At 46.8% G+C, this 16771-nt stretch overlaps 10 protein-coding genes across 10 annotated transcripts; 6 read left to right on the top strand and 4 right to left on the bottom strand. All coding sequences in view use genetic code 12, as the record gives it.

Annotated features, from left to right (window-relative positions):
* Window positions 1-205: 205 nt before the first annotated feature.
* Window positions 206-1639, top strand: CXQ85_004905 (uncharacterized protein; the record flags this gene model as incomplete). Its single annotated transcript, XM_025488511.1, has 1 exon — window positions 206-1639. The coding sequence occupies one exon, from the start codon at window positions 206-208 to the stop codon at window positions 1637-1639; it is 1434 nt and encodes a 477-aa protein (XP_025343173.1).
* A 584-nt stretch (window positions 1640-2223) lies between these two features.
* On the top strand, window positions 2224-2598 carry ATP20 (F1F0 ATP synthase subunit g; the record flags this gene model as incomplete). The annotated part of the gene is made up of 1 exon (XM_025488510.1): window positions 2224-2598. One exon carries the CDS (start codon window positions 2224-2226, stop codon window positions 2596-2598), a length of 375 nt encoding a protein of 124 aa, XP_025343172.1.
* A 255-nt stretch (window positions 2599-2853) lies between these two features.
* Window positions 2854-4554, bottom strand: CHR1 (RNA-dependent ATPase; the record flags this gene model as incomplete). Its single annotated transcript, XM_025488509.1, has 1 exon — window positions 2854-4554. One exon carries the CDS (start codon window positions 4552-4554, stop codon window positions 2854-2856), a length of 1701 nt encoding a protein of 566 aa, XP_025343171.1.
* Window positions 4555-4655: 101 nt separating this feature from the next.
* On the top strand, window positions 4656-5342 carry CXQ85_004902 (mitochondrial 54S ribosomal protein mL57; the record flags this gene model as incomplete). Its single annotated transcript, XM_025488508.1, has 1 exon — window positions 4656-5342. The coding sequence occupies one exon, from the start codon at window positions 4656-4658 to the stop codon at window positions 5340-5342; it is 687 nt and encodes a 228-aa protein (XP_025343170.1).
* A 1715-nt stretch (window positions 5343-7057) lies between these two features.
* CXQ85_004901 (uncharacterized protein) lies at window positions 7058-8014 on the top strand (the record flags this gene model as incomplete). Its single annotated transcript, XM_025488507.1, has 1 exon — window positions 7058-8014. One exon carries the CDS (start codon window positions 7058-7060, stop codon window positions 8012-8014), a length of 957 nt encoding a protein of 318 aa, XP_025343169.1.
* A 1116-nt stretch (window positions 8015-9130) lies between these two features.
* On the top strand, window positions 9131-12562 carry CXQ85_004900 (uncharacterized protein; the record flags this gene model as incomplete). The annotated part of the gene is made up of 2 exons (XM_025488506.1): window positions 9131-11269; window positions 11582-12562. 2 exons carry the CDS (start codon window positions 9131-9133, stop codon window positions 12560-12562), a joined length of 3120 nt encoding a protein of 1039 aa, XP_025343168.1.
* Window positions 12563-12595: 33 nt separating this feature from the next.
* On the bottom strand, window positions 12596-13447 carry ARG11 (Arg11p; the record flags this gene model as incomplete). The annotated part of the gene is made up of 1 exon (XM_025488505.1): window positions 12596-13447. The coding sequence occupies one exon, from the start codon at window positions 13445-13447 to the stop codon at window positions 12596-12598; it is 852 nt and encodes a 283-aa protein (XP_025343167.1).
* A 127-nt stretch (window positions 13448-13574) lies between these two features.
* Window positions 13575-14256, bottom strand: RPS15 (40S ribosomal uS19 domain-containing protein; the record flags this gene model as incomplete). Its single annotated transcript, XM_025488504.1, has 3 exons — window positions 13575-13980; window positions 14088-14216; window positions 14240-14256. 3 exons carry the CDS (start codon window positions 14254-14256, stop codon window positions 13575-13577), a joined length of 552 nt encoding a protein of 183 aa, XP_025343166.1.
* A 658-nt stretch (window positions 14257-14914) lies between these two features.
* Window positions 14915-15247, top strand: RPP2B (ribosomal protein P2; the record flags this gene model as incomplete). The annotated part of the gene is made up of 1 exon (XM_025488503.1): window positions 14915-15247. The coding sequence occupies one exon, from the start codon at window positions 14915-14917 to the stop codon at window positions 15245-15247; it is 333 nt and encodes a 110-aa protein (XP_025343165.1).
* Window positions 15248-15789: 542 nt separating this feature from the next.
* Window positions 15790-16617, bottom strand: CXQ85_004896 (uncharacterized protein; the record flags this gene model as incomplete). Its single annotated transcript, XM_025488502.1, has 1 exon — window positions 15790-16617. One exon carries the CDS (start codon window positions 16615-16617, stop codon window positions 15790-15792), a length of 828 nt encoding a protein of 275 aa, XP_025343164.1.
* Between the last annotated feature and the right edge of the window lie 154 nt (window positions 16618-16771).

Here is a 16771-nt window from a genome sequence, read left to right as displayed (position 1 = left end):
AAAAACCCAGTTTTCCTCCAAACCCTATAAAACTGAAAATTCCTCCCCTCCAAAACCACCTCTACAAAACCCAGCCCTTAATTTCTCCATCCCATCGCCTCCCCTCAACTTCCCTTCCAACTCATCTTTGGTCACCAATTCTACTTTCGCACCACCATACATTATCATCTCCACATTTAACTACACCTTCACTTTTCCACTCACTATGGGCGCTTTGGTCTCCCTACCTTTAGCAGGAGCGCTGACGGTGGCTTCGTGTTGCGGAGCTGCTGCGTGTTCTGCGTTCTGCTCTCTGATTGGCGGAACGTTCACTTCGGCTATCATGACTAGAATCACCTATGGCTTGATTCTTGTTATCAACTCCATCATCTCGTGGATTGCTCTTTCGCCGTTTATCGTGCACAGACTTGAAAAGGCGACTTTTGGGTTTATCAATAACCGATGTGGACCCGACGGGAAACAGTGTATCAGCTTTAGTTCCGTCTATAGAATCAACTTGGCCTTGGGAACGTTGCACCTTATCTTGGCTGCGCTTCTTGTCAATGTACGGTCTACGCTGAACCCTAGGGCGGTAATTCAGAACGGATGCTGGAAAATCAAGATTCTTACGTGGATTCTGTTTATTTTCATCAACTTTGTGCTTATTCCAGATTCGTTTTTCGTGTTTTACGGTAACCACATTGCCATTATCTTTTCCACGCTTTTCTTGGGCATTGGCTTGGTTTTGCTTGTGGATTTTGCTCATGCTTGGGCAGAAAAGTGCTTGGAGAAGATTGAGCTCGAGGAACTTACAGGTGAAGATGAGTATAATGCTGGTTTGTGGAAGAAGCTTCTTATTGGAGGCACTTTGGGCATGTACATTGCCAGTATCGTATTGACTATCGTTATGTACGTGTTTTTCGCCATGAAGGGATGCAGCATGAACCAGGCTGCCATCACAATTAACCTTATTCTTTCGTTGATTATTTCTGGAATGTCTGTCAACCAGAGCATCCAGGAACTGAACCCAAACGCTGGCTTGGCCCAAGCATCTATGGTTGTCTTTTACTGTACCTACTTAGTGCTTAGTGCTGTTGTTTCGGAGCCAGATGACAAGATGTGCAATCCACTCGTCAGATCCAAGGGAACCAGGACTTTGAGTGTGGTTTTGGGTGCTCTCTTTACGTTTGTTGCGTTGGCCTACACCACAACCAGAGCTGCTAACTCTTCTTTCTTTGATACTGAAGGTTCTGCTGGCTCTGAACACCACATTTCTTCTCAGCCCTCCGAAAGAAACCAAATGAGATACGAAGCCATTCAACAAGCCGTCAACGAAGGGTCCTTACCTGAGAGCGCCCTTCAACAAGTTGATCTCTACGACGAAGACAGTGGAGTCAATGGTCCAAGTGACGAGAAGAATCTGGTCAAGTACAACTACACGTTGTTCCACATTATCTTCTTCCTAGCCACTCAGTACGTGGCTACTTTGCTCACAGTCAACGTCAAGCAAGACGACGTGGGCGACTTCATTCCCGTCGGCAGAACATACTTCTCCAGTTGGATCAAAATCATCAGTTCGTGGTTCTGCTACGTGCTCTATGGGTGGAGTCTTGTGGCGCCAATGGTATGGCCCGACCGGTTTAACGTGGTTCTGATATAAGGATGTAAAATTAATGTACTTTTGGAATAAAAAGAAAACCAGAAACAAGGGGAAATGAGGTACTGTAGTGATATTGTGTGTTCCTACTGTTATGTCTTTCTCACTTTACTATGGTAAACACGTCTTAAACAGCTACAACCAACCACTTACATCTTCCCATTCCTGAAAACACAAAATCCAAAAAACTTGACACTCCCTTCCAACACATATAAATACTTCCCGACTTCCCCAATTTCTCACCACCACTCTCTTCTCCCATTCATTCATTCTCCTCCACTGCTGGTTATGGCTTTGCAGCCACGGATTTCGCAGCCATTTATGGCCAAACAACCCTCCGCCAAAACCACCTAAACGACCTCAAAAACAGCCCAAAAAACACCAATCCAATCCCTGAACTCTCCTCATCCACGTAAACAAAAAACATATCCATTTTACTTCAAATTGCCGGTGTAGACTTCTACCTACCCCAAGCCTCCTGCACACACCCCAACGAGCCCACACTATTGGCCCACAACAAAGTGAAAAAAACCGTCCCGAGACCTGAACCTTTTCTCGATAATCCACCAAACCAACACCTACAAACCATGTCTGCTATCGTGTCCAAGGCCACCGGCCTCTTCAACAGTGCCGTCACCAAATCCACCCAGCTCGCCAACTGCGCTGTTTACTGGGGTAAGGTTGGTGCCGAGGTCGGCAAGATTGTCTACAAGAACGAAGGTCTTGCTCCACCATCCCAGGCCCAGTTCAAGCAGGTTTACAGCAACTTTGTCAAGTTCTTGAAGACTCCTGCTGAGCAGAAGGCTGCTTTGGAGGCTGCCACCAAATTCCAGCCAAACAAGCAGAACTTGTCCCAGTTGGGTATTTACTCTGTTCACGTTTTGGCTTTCTTCTCTGTGGGCGAGATCATTGGCAGAAGATCTTTGTTCGGCTACCCTGTTGCTCACGCTGAGCACCACTAGACTGGGTAGCGGTTGCGTTAGCCCGAGGGCGGCGCTTTCTGTATCTTTCTGCATCTAGCTTTGTATAATTGGGTTTTCCTAGACGGTAATATATTCTTATATTCAGATCAACTGTAGAATTGGAGGGGAGAAGTAACAAGAGGAATTGATAGGGAAGTGTAATTAGTGGGTAGGGAAGTGTAATTGATAAAGTGGAGACTGCCACCTCTTGCCTACGCTTTCTCTATCTATGCATTGATTATCCCTAAGTACCGGCTACTCCCCGTTAGCTTGCTCCTTTCTTCTCTTGGAAGCGGCAATCATCTCTTGTCGCTGCTTTCTCTTCTGCTTCACCACCTTTGGCACCGTACTGATGTTTGATCTCTCGGCCTGCTTCGACTTGATCTTACGCTTGTCTTGGTACGACAAACGGCTCATGTTTTCCATCCACTCACTGTATCCGTCTGTGCATCCAGACTGCTTCATGACATTGACAATTGGTTTAACTATCGTGGTATCTTCCTTGGTAAAGAACGTAACGGCCTTACCCTTGTTTGTACCACGCCCAGTTCTACCGATTCTGTGGACATATGCTTGTGCTGTTTGGGGAACATCGTAGTTGATAACAAGGTTGACACCTTTGAAATCCACACCTCTGGCCAACACGTCTGTGGTGATAAGAACCCAGATATCACCATTCTTGAACCTCTTAATAACCTCGTCTCTCTGCTTAGGCGTTCTCTCAGCGTGAATAACGTCAACATTAAGCTTATCGTAAATCAATTCATGAAACAATGCTTTGGCACGAGTGATACTTTGCAAGAAAATGATCACAGGTGGCTTAAACTCACCTTTCTGGAGCATTTCTCGAATGGCAACCAATTTACCGTCTTCGCTACCCGTGAAAACCAATTTCTGGTCGATATTCAGCGATGCAGCTTCCTTGTGACCCACAATGACTCTCACTGGATCCCTCATGATAGAATTGGCAAGCTCTTCCACACCAGCAGGAATGGTAGCAGAGAAGATAGACCTCCTCAACTTTGGATTCGTCATGTTCGCCAAAAGTGCATCGGTCTGCTCCACGAAACCCTTATCGAAAAGCCTATCGGCCTCATCAATGACTAACTGCTCTAAAGTAGTCAAATCGACAAACCCGTTCTTGACCACATCTAGAAGACGCAATGGCGTGGAAACGATAATAGCGTATTTCGTCGACTTAACAGCACCATCCTGAAACCGGCTAGCCATTTGCCTTGAAAGAATAGCACTAGGCAAGCTCTTATGGCCCTTGGTGATGGTCTGAAGCTGCTGGAAAATCTGCAGCGCCAACTCGTTCGTAGGCGCAATCACAAGACCCCTGATTTTCGTATTCTTAGCAGGAGCATTCTCCAAAAGCGTCTGGATCATCGGGATCAAAAACGCCAATGTCTTACCACTACCTGTAGGAGCACATCCAATAAGGTCTCTGTCATTCAACGCCACAGGAATACCTTCACACTGAATCGGCGTTGGCTCCACAAACTCAGCGTCTAGAAGGTTATGCAAAAGTCTTTTGTTGATTTGAAACCTGGAAACCAAGTCTTCAAACGATCCGATGGGGAGAGGCACATCATGGCCAGTAACCTTGGACCCAGCTGATTTACGGAACTTCTGGGCATCTTCTGGCGTAGAAATAACCGCTTTTGGAGCCTCCTCGACCTCTTCCTGGTCTTCTTTTTCCTCCACTTTGGGTTTATGGTTCTTTGTTCTGAAGAAGTCTGTTTCTCTATCGATATCGTCCTGGATAGACTTGTGGTTCTTGTTTGGGTCTTGTTTTTTCGATTTTTCTGAAAAGTCAGCCGTGGCCGCTTTACTCGTTTTGAGAGCCGCCCCTCGACTCAATATCCTGAAAATGTCCATCCAAGTAGAAGTAGTATTAGAAGCCTTTGGTGAGAGATGCCCATCTCTGTAAGGGCTAAAGCGAGAAACCTGCATACAACCCTCTTGTACCAACCTACTTAGTGCACCGAAAAATTCTTACTGAAAAAGAAGCCGATTCAGAATCACCAACCCCACTATAAATCCCCCAGTTTGTCATGTTGGTGGACAAAGCCGGTCTTGTACCATTACGAGCAGCCAGAGCACCTCGTCTGGCGCTTTTTTCCCGCTCCATTTACTTGCATACCGGTCCCAGAGTGGCTGGTCTTCGTCGAGACCCTAAAGAAGCGTTTAAAACACACACTGGCATTGAATACGGGTCCAGCGAGGCCACCAGCGCCATTAAACAGTTTTTGGCTAACTACAGCATTCCAGAAGAAATGGCTCGCCAGGTTCTCACGCACAAATCGTTTGGTAACGGTATAAAAGTGTACAATGAGAAGCTTGTGGTGATGGGCCTGAAGGTGCTTAGTCTCTTTTTGGCTAAACATGTCATTGAGCAGCAAACAAGCAACGAAAACGCTATCAACGGGAAGAACTTGGATGTGTTGGGCACGCCCGTGGCCAAGGAGCTTGGAGGGAAGACGAGTTTGGGTCTTTTCGCCAAACAGCATAACCTCAACCAGAACATGTTCTGGAAACTGCACAACCACCACTTGACGTTTGAGTCTAGTGGAGAAATGAAGGTCAGCGCACATATGATGTATGCTCTTGTGGGAGCTGTGGCGTACGTGCACGGTAAGAAGCTGGCAGAGGAGTTTGTGAGGGAGAAGTTCTTGAAGGGCGACAAGCTGCTTGAGGCGGTGACGGAACAGTTGATCCAGGAGAGTCAGAACCAGAGTTAGAATCGCATGTAAATAGTACTGCTTAAGGGTAGAATGGAGGATAAACCAGATGCTGCTGGGTGTAGATGGTTACTATAAGAGAGGGTTTGTTTTATGACAAGAAGAATTAAGAAATTCGTGGTGAAGAAAGTCCCCTTGTATTGGCTGTTTCTTTGTTGGTGCCTGGCTTTTAACGTTTTGTTTGATAAGTATAGTATTCTGGAAGTTGGACAGACCGCCAGATCATGAGGAGGCCCTCTTGGTATTAATGAAAGCTAAAAAAGAGGCATAAGTTGTCCTAGAATGACTAATGAGATCTTTGACGCTTACGATATTGACATACCTTTCAAGTACTTACCCAAACGTATCCTAATAACACTCAGCCGCCAATTTCGAATAGCCTTTCCCTATTGTCGTTCATTGGAGAAAAACAGACCTATTATTTCTCCAATAAGCCAAATAAATGGGGCATAATTATAGGCGTACCGATTAATGATTCCCCAGTGTGCTACCACTGGAGGAGTGCCTACTGAAAACATGAAAGTTACATTCAATCGTAAAAGAAAAAGAAGAAGAAGAAAAAATAAAATACTAAAACATCATGACCGTTGTAGATTTAAGCTTTCTTATCGTGTCTGGTGAATGATGGTTCTGGGAGTTCCTTAGCTCATTCCATAGCATAAAGTCTAATGAAGGACAGAACTGGAAATAGATAGGGATAAGAACACCGGGAAATAGATAAATTTGACAATATAACGACGCCACAAGAATGATACTGTTTAAGTAAATATTACATAAATAAAAAAAAAGAAAAAAAAAAAAAGGGACCACAAGAAACTTGGAGGTGCTACAGAAGAGTATATATGAAAACGAGAGTAGGTATATATCCACCACCAGATCTACTACCCATCGTAGCCCCACCAAACATAAAATTTTCCAAGTTCCTTACTATCTCTTACCAACCAATCCTTCTCCACATTCTTCAAAATCTCTTACCTCCACAAACCCCCTAAGAGTTGTCAACCAACCGTCACCCTCCATGTCTCACATTCCTCCAACCACCAACCACCACCCATTCCATTCTCCCTTTCTCCAAACAACCCCCAAACAACCCCCAAACATCCTCCAATCCCACCAACGACTCCCCCTTTACGTCCAAAACAAAGAAAAAAAAACCACCACCCGAAAGTGTCCATAACCAATTTTCCACCCTTCCTCACCTTCTCACTTCCGTATACCTCCACTTCCTCAAGCCTCCCCCAAAACGACCACCCAAAAGCACAAAAACCAAAAAATGTCCATATAATTTATACTTTATTTTTTATACCCCTTCCAACCTCAACTCTGTCTTTTGCAGCCATTCCACTTCCTTCTCTTCCTCGTCCTCTCGCTCTGGCCTCTGCGGGGGCGCATGTGAAAGGCCTCGGCCACGGTGCATCCACGGTCTGGAGGACCCGTGGGGACGGTTCAGAAAGGTCCAGTTATTTCCACGGGGAAACATATTTCGGGGGAACTGAAAGCACCACAAAAATCAGCACAAAAAACTGACCAGGAATCGGCCCTTTATATATTGCAGAAAATTCGGGAACCCCCTTTTTGGTCCACCCCTTTCTTCCCTTCTTTCCTCCACCTCCAAACATCAACACTGGCTCAAGTGCGCTCGCGAAAAATATATATCTACTACCCCAGAATACCCCAGGTTTTCTACCAAAACACCACTTATTTATTTCCAAAATATGTCTGACAGCGACGAGATTGCCCATGCTATTGCCGGTGCTGGCGGCGGTGCCCTTTCCATGATTGTCACGTACCCGTTGGTCACGTTGTCGACGTTGGCCCAGACCACCAAGAAGAAGAAGGAAGAGGACGCGAAGAAAACGTCTTCTGTGGAAGCTACCAAGCAGATTTTGAAGGAGAAGGGCGTGCTAGGGTTGTACTCGGGACTTGAGCTGGCGTTGTACGGAATCACGCTTTCCCAGTTCATTTACTACTACTTTTATGAGTTGACACTGAATGTGTTTTTGAAGGCCAACAGGGCTGGGAAGCTTAAGAGAGGCGGGCTTTCGACGGTTCAGTCAATTATCACCGGTGCCATTGCCGGTGCTATCACTGTGATAGGCACAAACCCATTTTGGGTCGCCAACACTAGAATGATGACCAAGGCTAAGGAACACGGTAACCTGAGCGGTTCTACCATTAAGGCTATTTTGGAGATTGTCGAGCAGGACGGCTTGGGAACCCTTTTTGCCGGTGTTTTCCCTGCCTTGGTGTTGGTGATTAACCCAATCATCCAGTACACGATCTTTGAGCAGATCAAGAACATCATCGTCGCTGCCAACGGTGTTAAATCGTTTACCGGTATCAAGGCTTTCTTTATTGGCGCTTTTGGTAAGCTTGTGGCTACCACTTTGACTTACCCATACATCACGTTGAAGTCGAGAATGCACGTTAAGAAGAAGCAGTTGCTGGAGAAGACTGGCGACGAGGAAGTGAAGCTTTCTATGGTTCAGGAAATCCAGAAGATTGTTTCTGACGAAGGTTTGGAAGGCTTGTACCGTGGTTTGGGTATTAAGTTGTTCCAGTCCATCACCACTGCTGCTTTCTTGTTCTACTTCAAGGAAGAGTTGTTGACTGGTTCCGTCAAGCTCGTGCTGATTCTCCGTGGCACTCAGGTTAGAAAGACTCTTCGCTAGTCTGTAAATAGACCATTATACACGGACATTCGTTTACACAGGGTGTAGGTGCCGTGGAGGGGGACTGGAGAGGGACAGTACAGAATGAAGATGTTAACTTGAAATATGTAAATGACAATAAAAGAAGAAGATGAAAAAGCAAAAAGAAATATAATAACGATAAAGAAAGAAAGAAGTAGAATAGGATGCGTTATAAGTAATACTACTTTCTTATGATTGGTACGAAGAACTTAGGAGAGGAATTGACCACATCTAATATACACTTAAGTACTTGAAATAAATCCAAATAAATATAAATTTACCTAGAGTATCAAGCCAGTAAACTTCATAGTGAGAAATACTCATTAAAGTACTCTAGCTGGTATAGTTCCATGCTTTAATGCTCCTCAAGGGAACCATTTAAAAGTATCAAGAACCACAAGAAGGTCCCACCCAATTTCTATACTGAGTCCTCAAAATACCACATTTCCATCTATATCATCTTCTCTCCATCTTCAACTACCTCTTCTTTTGTCCCCCACTCCCACCACTCCACAGCCGACATGGAACCATGATGGTCCCGTTCCGGAGCTATCCAACTACATACTCTGAAACACACCTACACGTTCTGAAACATACGAGTCAGAAAACATTTCCCAACCCCCCTTCCTTGCCCGTCCTCGAACTATATAAATCCCTCCAAATTCCCCTTCCTTCGACCCCAGAAGTGTCACTTTTCAAGGCACCACCCGTTCCCGCTTAGGCAGTTTAAGCACTGGCGCTGCCTCACCATCTGCACTGAAAAAGCCCACAAAAGCCATCCCAGGGACCCCTCCACGAAACTTAGAAAAAACACCATCTCCTTTTTTATTTTTCCACGATTTTCCACGATTTTCCTTCCTTTTCAGGTTTTCACCTTTATTTCTAAAGATACTTAACCATCCTTTCACCACTGGTTGCAAAAAACCGCCCTGCCTCGTTTCAGTATATACAGTGTTCATCGTCTGGTTATCAGTATACTACCAAGAACCAGAAACCAGAAACCACCCAGCCCAGACCCAAAACCAGAACCAAAACCAGTCCTTCTTTAAGCAACTCCCAGTACCTTCCTTTTTCACATGCTACTGCAATTGACCAATGTCTTCTGTTGATGCTCCTTCTGACAGATCATATAGACCTGAGCCAGACGAGGACCTGGAGACCCAGCTGCAATATTCACCGTCTGTAGGGCCCAGGCTGCCGAGCCAAACACGCCCAGTGGCTCGAAGAGCGTGTCTTTCGTGCCGAGAGAAGAAGATCAAGTGTGACGGTGAGTTCATGCCTACGCTGTCTGGTAGAGATGGTCCTACATGCTCCAATTGTCGTATGGTTGGAATAGAGTGTGTTTTCGTGCAAAGCCATCGAGGCGGAAGCCGACGGAAACGGCTGTCTGTTGATTTGGGCGGTTCTGACCTGGCCAGTGAATATAGTGGTGGAAGCAGTGAACGAAGAAGAAGGCCTCCACCGTTGATCCTTCTGCCTAGCGAGCCTGACACGCCGTCTAAATTGGACGAATTTACGTTGAATACGCCAGGGCTACGGCTGCCGAGCTCTGGACCGCCAGATCCAAAGCGAAGACCACCAAAGGATGGTCTGAAACATCAACAACGGCACCAGTACCCGCCGTACCCTCACCATCCGCCTCCACCGCCTCATCACCATTACCCTGGTCCGCCTAGAGGGTTCTTTGGGCCTTACGGGCCTCCAAGACATCACCATCATCACCATCATCATGCATTTAGACGCCATGGGCATCACTACTGGGGCCATGGGCCTCCACACGGACTGCCAGGCCCTTATGGACCTCCATATGGCTCTCCTTATTCATATTATTCACAGCATGGGCCTCCAGGGCCTCCAGGACCACCAGGCCCACCAGGACTGAGGAGACACGAGGAGTCCAGCTCTGGAAGATCAATGTACCTGGCATCTCTGGGGCCTCCACCTCCACCTCCGCCTCCTCCGCATTTTCTGTTTCATCCACCGCCGCCTCCTCCTCCTGGAAGTTACTACTCTGGCTACCCTTCAAGCTACTATGATGGAGAGGCACCCAAAGAACCAAGCTCTAATGAAACCTCAGCTCTGGTTTCAGCATCGCCTTCTCCACAAACGAAAAATAAGACCAGTGAGGTTGAAGCAGCGCCTGGAACGACCCCGATCCTGGAGGACGAGCTTAAGAAACATGAACTACCAACCTGGCTGGTTTTAGATCAGATTTTGAGCCACTACTATCGCTACTGCCACCCTAATGACCAGCTCCTACCTTCTAAATCAGCCTTTTTGCATCTGTTATTTCTACGCCATGACGCTGCATTAATACATGCTATAATAGCTCGAATATGTCTGTTGAAGAAATGGGATATCGATACAGACGAGGAAGCATGGATTATGAAAACTTACAAGTATATGGATATGCTTGACGACCACGGAATGCTCTTGTGCTATACATTATTAAGGAAAGTGCCTACGTTGAAAGCTGACCGTCACAGGCTTGTGGATGTGAAGTTCCTTGAAATACTCCATTCCAACAAGTACATTGAACTTTTATCGTTGAGCGGTAATATGAACAAACGGAAACGAATAGAAAAGGAACAGAAGGTCCGTGCTATATGGAACTTTTGGATCGATCCCATCATCGAGAGGCCTGGCGCTTTCTCGTATGTGTTTGAAGAAGCCAAACTATACAAGTTTCCGTTTCCAATGTCCAATGAAAGTTACTCGTATGGGGAATATATGACGAGTCCTACATGGGAAGAGTTTGACAGCGGTGAGCTCAACGACTTTACAGCACTCATCAAGGCAACAATGGTTTTAAACGGTGCTGAAAAAGGGATACTGAAAGATACGTCCGTAGAGAAGTACCTTGAACCGTTCTACGTCCTCAAAGAAGACAAGGTATTGGTCAATTCACACATGAGCCTTGCACTTTGCGTCTACAGCCATGCCCAGCTCCTCCAGCATTCCACCGACCTCGAATCCAGCAAACCCTCAGAATCCCAACTAAAGCAACTCTGTGCCCTTTCTACACCGATCCAAAGCATATGCAACGTTTTAGAAGCATCCAGAGGCCACATTGAAGGAGAAGACTGGCCTGTGGCCTATGGCGTATCTTCCATGGACAACACCGTCCACTGGACAACCTGCCCACTGTTCTTGACCCAAGGCGAAGAGTCATGGAAAAAGGTCAGTGAACGAATAGATCCATCCGTCACCTACGCTGCTTCCATTCTACAGAAAGTCATCACCATTACAAGCAAAGCCACTTCTGACGAGCTTCCCCCAGAACTCCAATCCGCCCACCTCCAAAACCTTCAAAAAACCCTCCAACAGTTCCTCACCTTCCGCCAATCACCTCCCTCGAACACCGTCCCCCAGAAATCCCAATCCCCTGAATAAACCACGTTTTCCCATTTTGCAGCCATTACTTAAAATGCGCATGCACTGAAAAATCCACAAAATCCGGGGTGACTTCACGTGGTGCCGCAAGTAGCTGCGAAAACATGTCAATTTAAGCAAGAACTACTCGTTTGCTTCTTCTTCTTCATCAAGATGATCAACGTTTTTAGACCCCAGATTGCTGATCCAACATCTCACATACCGGCGTACCGGTTTGAAACGGCCGAATCGCTCACCAGAGATGTCCATATCAAGGCTATCCATTCACATAATGACTACTGGAGAAAGAGACCTCTTTTGGACGCTTTGCTGTGGGGAGTGGTGAGTGTGGAAGGAGACATTTGGCATTTCAATGAAACGTACACGGTGAGTGATACTGTTACGGAAACTACCCAGGAGTTTAAGAATAACGAGGTGTACGTGGGCCATAACCAGGTGTACTTGTCGCTGCACAACACCTTGGATGCGTTGTACTTGGACCCGTTGTACTACTTTCTTGAGGGAGCAAACAAGGACTTTTCTGTACCGATTCTTGAAAAAATCGACTCCAAGTTTAGTGTGTTTTACGATGCCCCTGAGATCCCGTTGTTCTTCTGGTTGGACTTGAAGACTGAGGGACACGAACTTTATGAAAAGTTGAAACCATACTTGAAGCGGTTTATCGATAAGGACTACTTGGCTTATTATGATAGCAAGAACAATAAACACGTTGACGGGCCTATCATTCTCACATTAACTGGAGATGTGCCTTGGGACGTGGTTGACCAGGAACTGACTTCTGGCGAGAATAGGTATGTTTACGCTGACTGTCCATTGCAGAAGTTCACTGATGAAACGTCTGATGAAGACTGGACCCGTTACGAGCGCTCGTGCAAACTCGCCAGTGCTTCGCTTCAGCAGTTGCTCGGCGATAAACTCTATAAGCTGGCTGTACGTGGAGACTTGACCGAAGAGCACCAGAAAGCGCTCAAGAGCTACTTCGACAAGGCCCACGAGCACGGACTCCGTACGAGAATCTGGGGCGGTGTTGACTGGCCCATCTATGTGAGAGACTCCCACTGGAAGACGCTCTGGAGCCTTGGATGCGACCTTATCAACGCCGACGACCTCCAGGCCGCCGCCACGCTCTTTTAACTGTCTATTGAATAAATAATGCGTCTGTGTGATCTAGAAGTTCGTCTTGAGGTACTCGTAGACGTAGAAGATCACGGCGTTGGCTGGGATGGACCGTACCAAGGTGATGGAAAGACCATTGTACAAGTTTAGGAGGCCGCCCTTCCTGGCGGTCAAATTGGCCACCGCCTGGCCAAAGCTGAGTTTCCCCAGCGTCGGCAGCGTCACGTCGTGCGTTTGAATCACCAGTTTGATGGTATCCACTGGAAAGATAGATAAGTTGAACATGAAGCCAGCAGCAGCGCCCGAAACCAAGCAATTGGTATTTTCAGCTTTAGGGTTATGTTTTCGAAGGGCTCCTAGAGATTCTTCATAGGTAGCAAACCATACTGCCGTTCCTGCCATCTCTCGAAGCAACGTAGAGCTCAAGCCATGCCATAGTCCAACCACACCTTCTCTTTTGATGATTTTCAGCACCACGGACCCGTACGAAGCCAGTTTCGAATGCAGATGAAGGTTCAGAACCTGAAGTTTACATTTAACAAGCTCCACGGGCGTCAAGACGAAAGAAGCAGCAAACCCAGAAAACGCTCCCGAGGCACACACTGCAACCAACCCAGAAGGGTTCAAAGACGTGCCATTCCTGACCATTTCCTGGCCATACTGAAACGCCAGAAACAACACAGCATTCTCCAAGCACGCCCCGACCATGGGCGCCCGAATGCCCTTGTAGAAGCCATTCACTAGTCCTTCTTGTTTGAAGGTAGATGAGATGACTTGCACGGTAGAAAGCTGGCTGGGCGCCAGCTGGAGCCGAACCTTGATAGTGTCGAACGGGAACTCAATGAGTTTACCCACACAGCCTGCTGCAGCGCCGTAGGCCACCTCTTTGATAGGGTCCACCATGGGGAGGAGGTGTAGTAGTGCGATGAGATAGTTGCTACTGGGTATATTGGCACTAGATATTGGCTATCGCCAATATAGCTAAATTTCTACAACGCTCTCTCTTATACTAGTATTACTATATGACAGCCTATCTCAATGGAATGAATCTGGAAGAAGCGTTACCGGCTCTACCGTGTCTGACTGGGGTGTAAGTGATGGAGAACTCACCCAAGTAGTGGCCAACCATCTCTGGCTTGATCTCGACGGTGTTGAAAACCTTACCGTTGTAGACACCAACGACGGAGCCGATCATCTCTGGAACAACAATCATGTTTCTCAAGTGGGTCTTGACAATAGCTGGCTTCTCGTTAGCTGGGGCAGCCAACTTGGCGGCTCTCAACTTGGCAATGAAGCCCATAGGCTTGGCGCCCAAACCTCTGGAGAATCTTCTTCTGACTCTGGCACCGCAGAGCTGGGTGAACTCCTCGGTGTCGAGCTTCAAAAGCTGCTCGAGGTCAACGCCTTTGAACGAGAAGGACTTGAACGTTCTCTTCCTAGTGTCTGGGGTTAGTACATGAAAAGAAGGATGGCAGGTTGGGTTGACATTAACGAAGGAGAGGGAGGAGGAACTTCAATAATCAAGGTTGTTTTGGATCTTCACTTCAGTTGTTGGACATCATTGATGGTTACCTGGATTGGACGTTTGGGGTCTCTGGAAAGGAACGCTTTGGACACTCTCTTTATATTTTTGATGGATTTTTCGTTTTCTGGATCGTCGTTTCTGTCGTTTCTGCGCCGTGGAGGGGTCAGTACATACTAGTCTCAGCCATGATGGGTTGTTAAGTTGTAACAGAAGAAAAATCTATGGGTTTATGGATGAAAATTTTTGTCTGGCAGGGAGTGTATGAGGGAGGATAATTTCGCAGCGTTTGGGGGGGAAGGGGACGCTCGGATCACGTGACACGCGGTTTAAGTATGCTCCAGCCCTCGCTCGATTTGGTGGATGTCGGTGATGGGTCTTGGTCACGTGAGGCCGTGACTGTCTTTTGCAGCCAGCCAGGCCCAACACAACTCGGCATTGGGGGGAGGGAAGAGAAAATGGACAACATCGGCACTTTACCTGGCGGTAAAGTGCCTTGTAGGCAGAGTTTCACCCCGACAGCACCCCTTTAAGTGCTTTTTGGCGGAGGGTCTCTGCTGCTGACCAAGCAGGGTCACGTGACCACATATATTGAAATTCATAGAATCCCGTTCAATTCAAATAAATGGGCCCGTATTGAATCCATGAAAGGATAACAATAAGCTTCTGACTTGTCTTGGGGCCCGCTTTGACGCTTGGCTGGCTGGAGCCATCCAAGCTATCCAGCCAAAGGTACCGCTGGTGTACCGGCCTTTCCACATACTCACTGAAAAAAAAAATCTTCAATATTCATCCTCCTCATCCAAAGGATAGTCTGCACTTTTCCCGCTTAAACTGATTATTCTAAAATGAAGTACTTGGCTGCTTACTTGTTGTTGGTCCAGGGTGGTAACTCCGCCCCTTCTGCTTCTGACATCTCCTCTCTCTTGGAGACTGTTGGTGCTGAGGTTGACCAGTCCAGAATCTCCACCTTGTTGTCTGAATTGGACGGCAAGTCTGTTGAGGAGTTGATTGCCGAGGGTAACACCAAGTTGGCTTCTGTTCCATCTGGTGGTGCTGCCGCTGGTGGTGCTTCTTCTGGTGCTGCTGCTGGCGGTGCTGACGAGGCTGCTGCTGAGGAGAAGGAGGAAGAGGCCAAGGAGGAGTCTGACGACGACATGGGCTTCGGTTTGTTCGACTAAGCGTCTCGTTAATATTTACCTTTTAATATAGACTCTTACTAGAGATGTGTAGAAAGTGTAGGGTGTGTTGTGGTTGAAGATTTGAATGGTATGCTTTATGGATTATGGGTATACTGATGTCTGTGAAGGACAGTACTATTATAATATGGGCATGATTCGAACGCCATTTATCTTTTTGCTGCTGCTTGGGCATCGATTTAGCTAAGGCTGGTCGATGAGAGGCCTGGAGAGCCGTTGGATGATGCTCTTCACTTGAAGACACAGACAAAGCACAAGACATGAACCTAAACGCGTTCAGTGTAGGACCAGCATAACTGATAGCCTCGCTTTCTCGATAGAAATCAGTATTTTATCAGGAGAATTTGGCTTGCGTTTGACTTGGACTTGGCTTGGTTGAAACCTGAATCTTGGAATATACCAGTATCATAAATAACTGGACCATCCGTCCTTTCGAATTTCCACCGACCCATTCTCCTCAATTAACGTCTTAAACTCTTAAAAATCTGCCTTCCCTTCCCTTCCCTCATCCCCCACCTGCCACCCTACGTCGTGGCGTACTCCAACTTCTCCACGAGAATACGGAACCTGGTGATCTGGGCCTCTAGGTCATCTCTTCCACCTTCCAGCGCCTCCAGCGCCTCCAGCGCCTCCATCCCACTGCCCTTCAAAGCCTCAACCTTCTTTTCAAGCGCCTCCAAGTACCCCAACTTCTGCTGGTCATAAATAAGCTTCTGGCTGATCTCTACCAACTGTTCACGAAGGGCAGCATACCGCTGGCGTAGCTCTTCATTGGTGGCTTTCTGTAACGTCACGTCTTCTTTAACTTCCTCCCTGATCGCCTGAATATACTCTTCTTCAAGCTGTTTCTTCAGGATCCGTTCCACTCTATCCTGATCATCCACTATAAGCCCATCCTCGTTATCCTCCTCCTTTTCTTCAACCTTCTCCTTCTCTGCTTCCTCATCTTCCCCTCCGTCCAATGCAAATAAATAGGCTGGTTCAGGCAAAACATCTGCCAATTCTTGTAGCCTAGTAACTCTTTCCAGTACTGTAAGTCCTCCTTTGGCTTCAGGCACAATTATAGGCTGAACTAACTGGGTAACTTTTTGTAACTGTTCATTCACCTTCATAAGCTTATCATGTTCGTTTTTCGTAATCTGCTGCACAAGCTGATGTACCACCTGTTTACTGAACTTGTGCTTGTTATGTCTCTTCAACAGTAGGTTGACTTTGAAAAGGGCGTTTTTCACCGTTTCTTCGGGAAGATTGTGTTTGGCCATTACCCGGCGCACGTCATCATCAATAACCAACGGTTGACTGAGTATTTCAACTTGTTCTTCGACAAATCGCTTAATATAGAGGTAACTCATTAATGGTTGCAAATTGATATCAAAACATACAGATAGGGTTTAGAAAAGACCCGTACACCAGACAAGGTCACCCATTCAATGGCCTATCCCGTCCCTCCAAACAATTATCTGAGCAGCTCTGTCTGCTCAGGTAGCGTCCCTATACCCAAAACCC

Source organism: Candidozyma haemuli (assembly GCF_002926055.2).
Source record: "Candidozyma haemuli strain B11899 chromosome Unknown H_2014730914, whole genome shotgun sequence".
NCBI lineage: Eukaryota > Fungi > Ascomycota > Pichiomycetes > Serinales > Metschnikowiaceae > Candidozyma > Candidozyma haemuli.
Note: the sequence above shows the minus strand (reverse complement) of the source record. Positions and strands in the feature narration are given on the sequence as shown.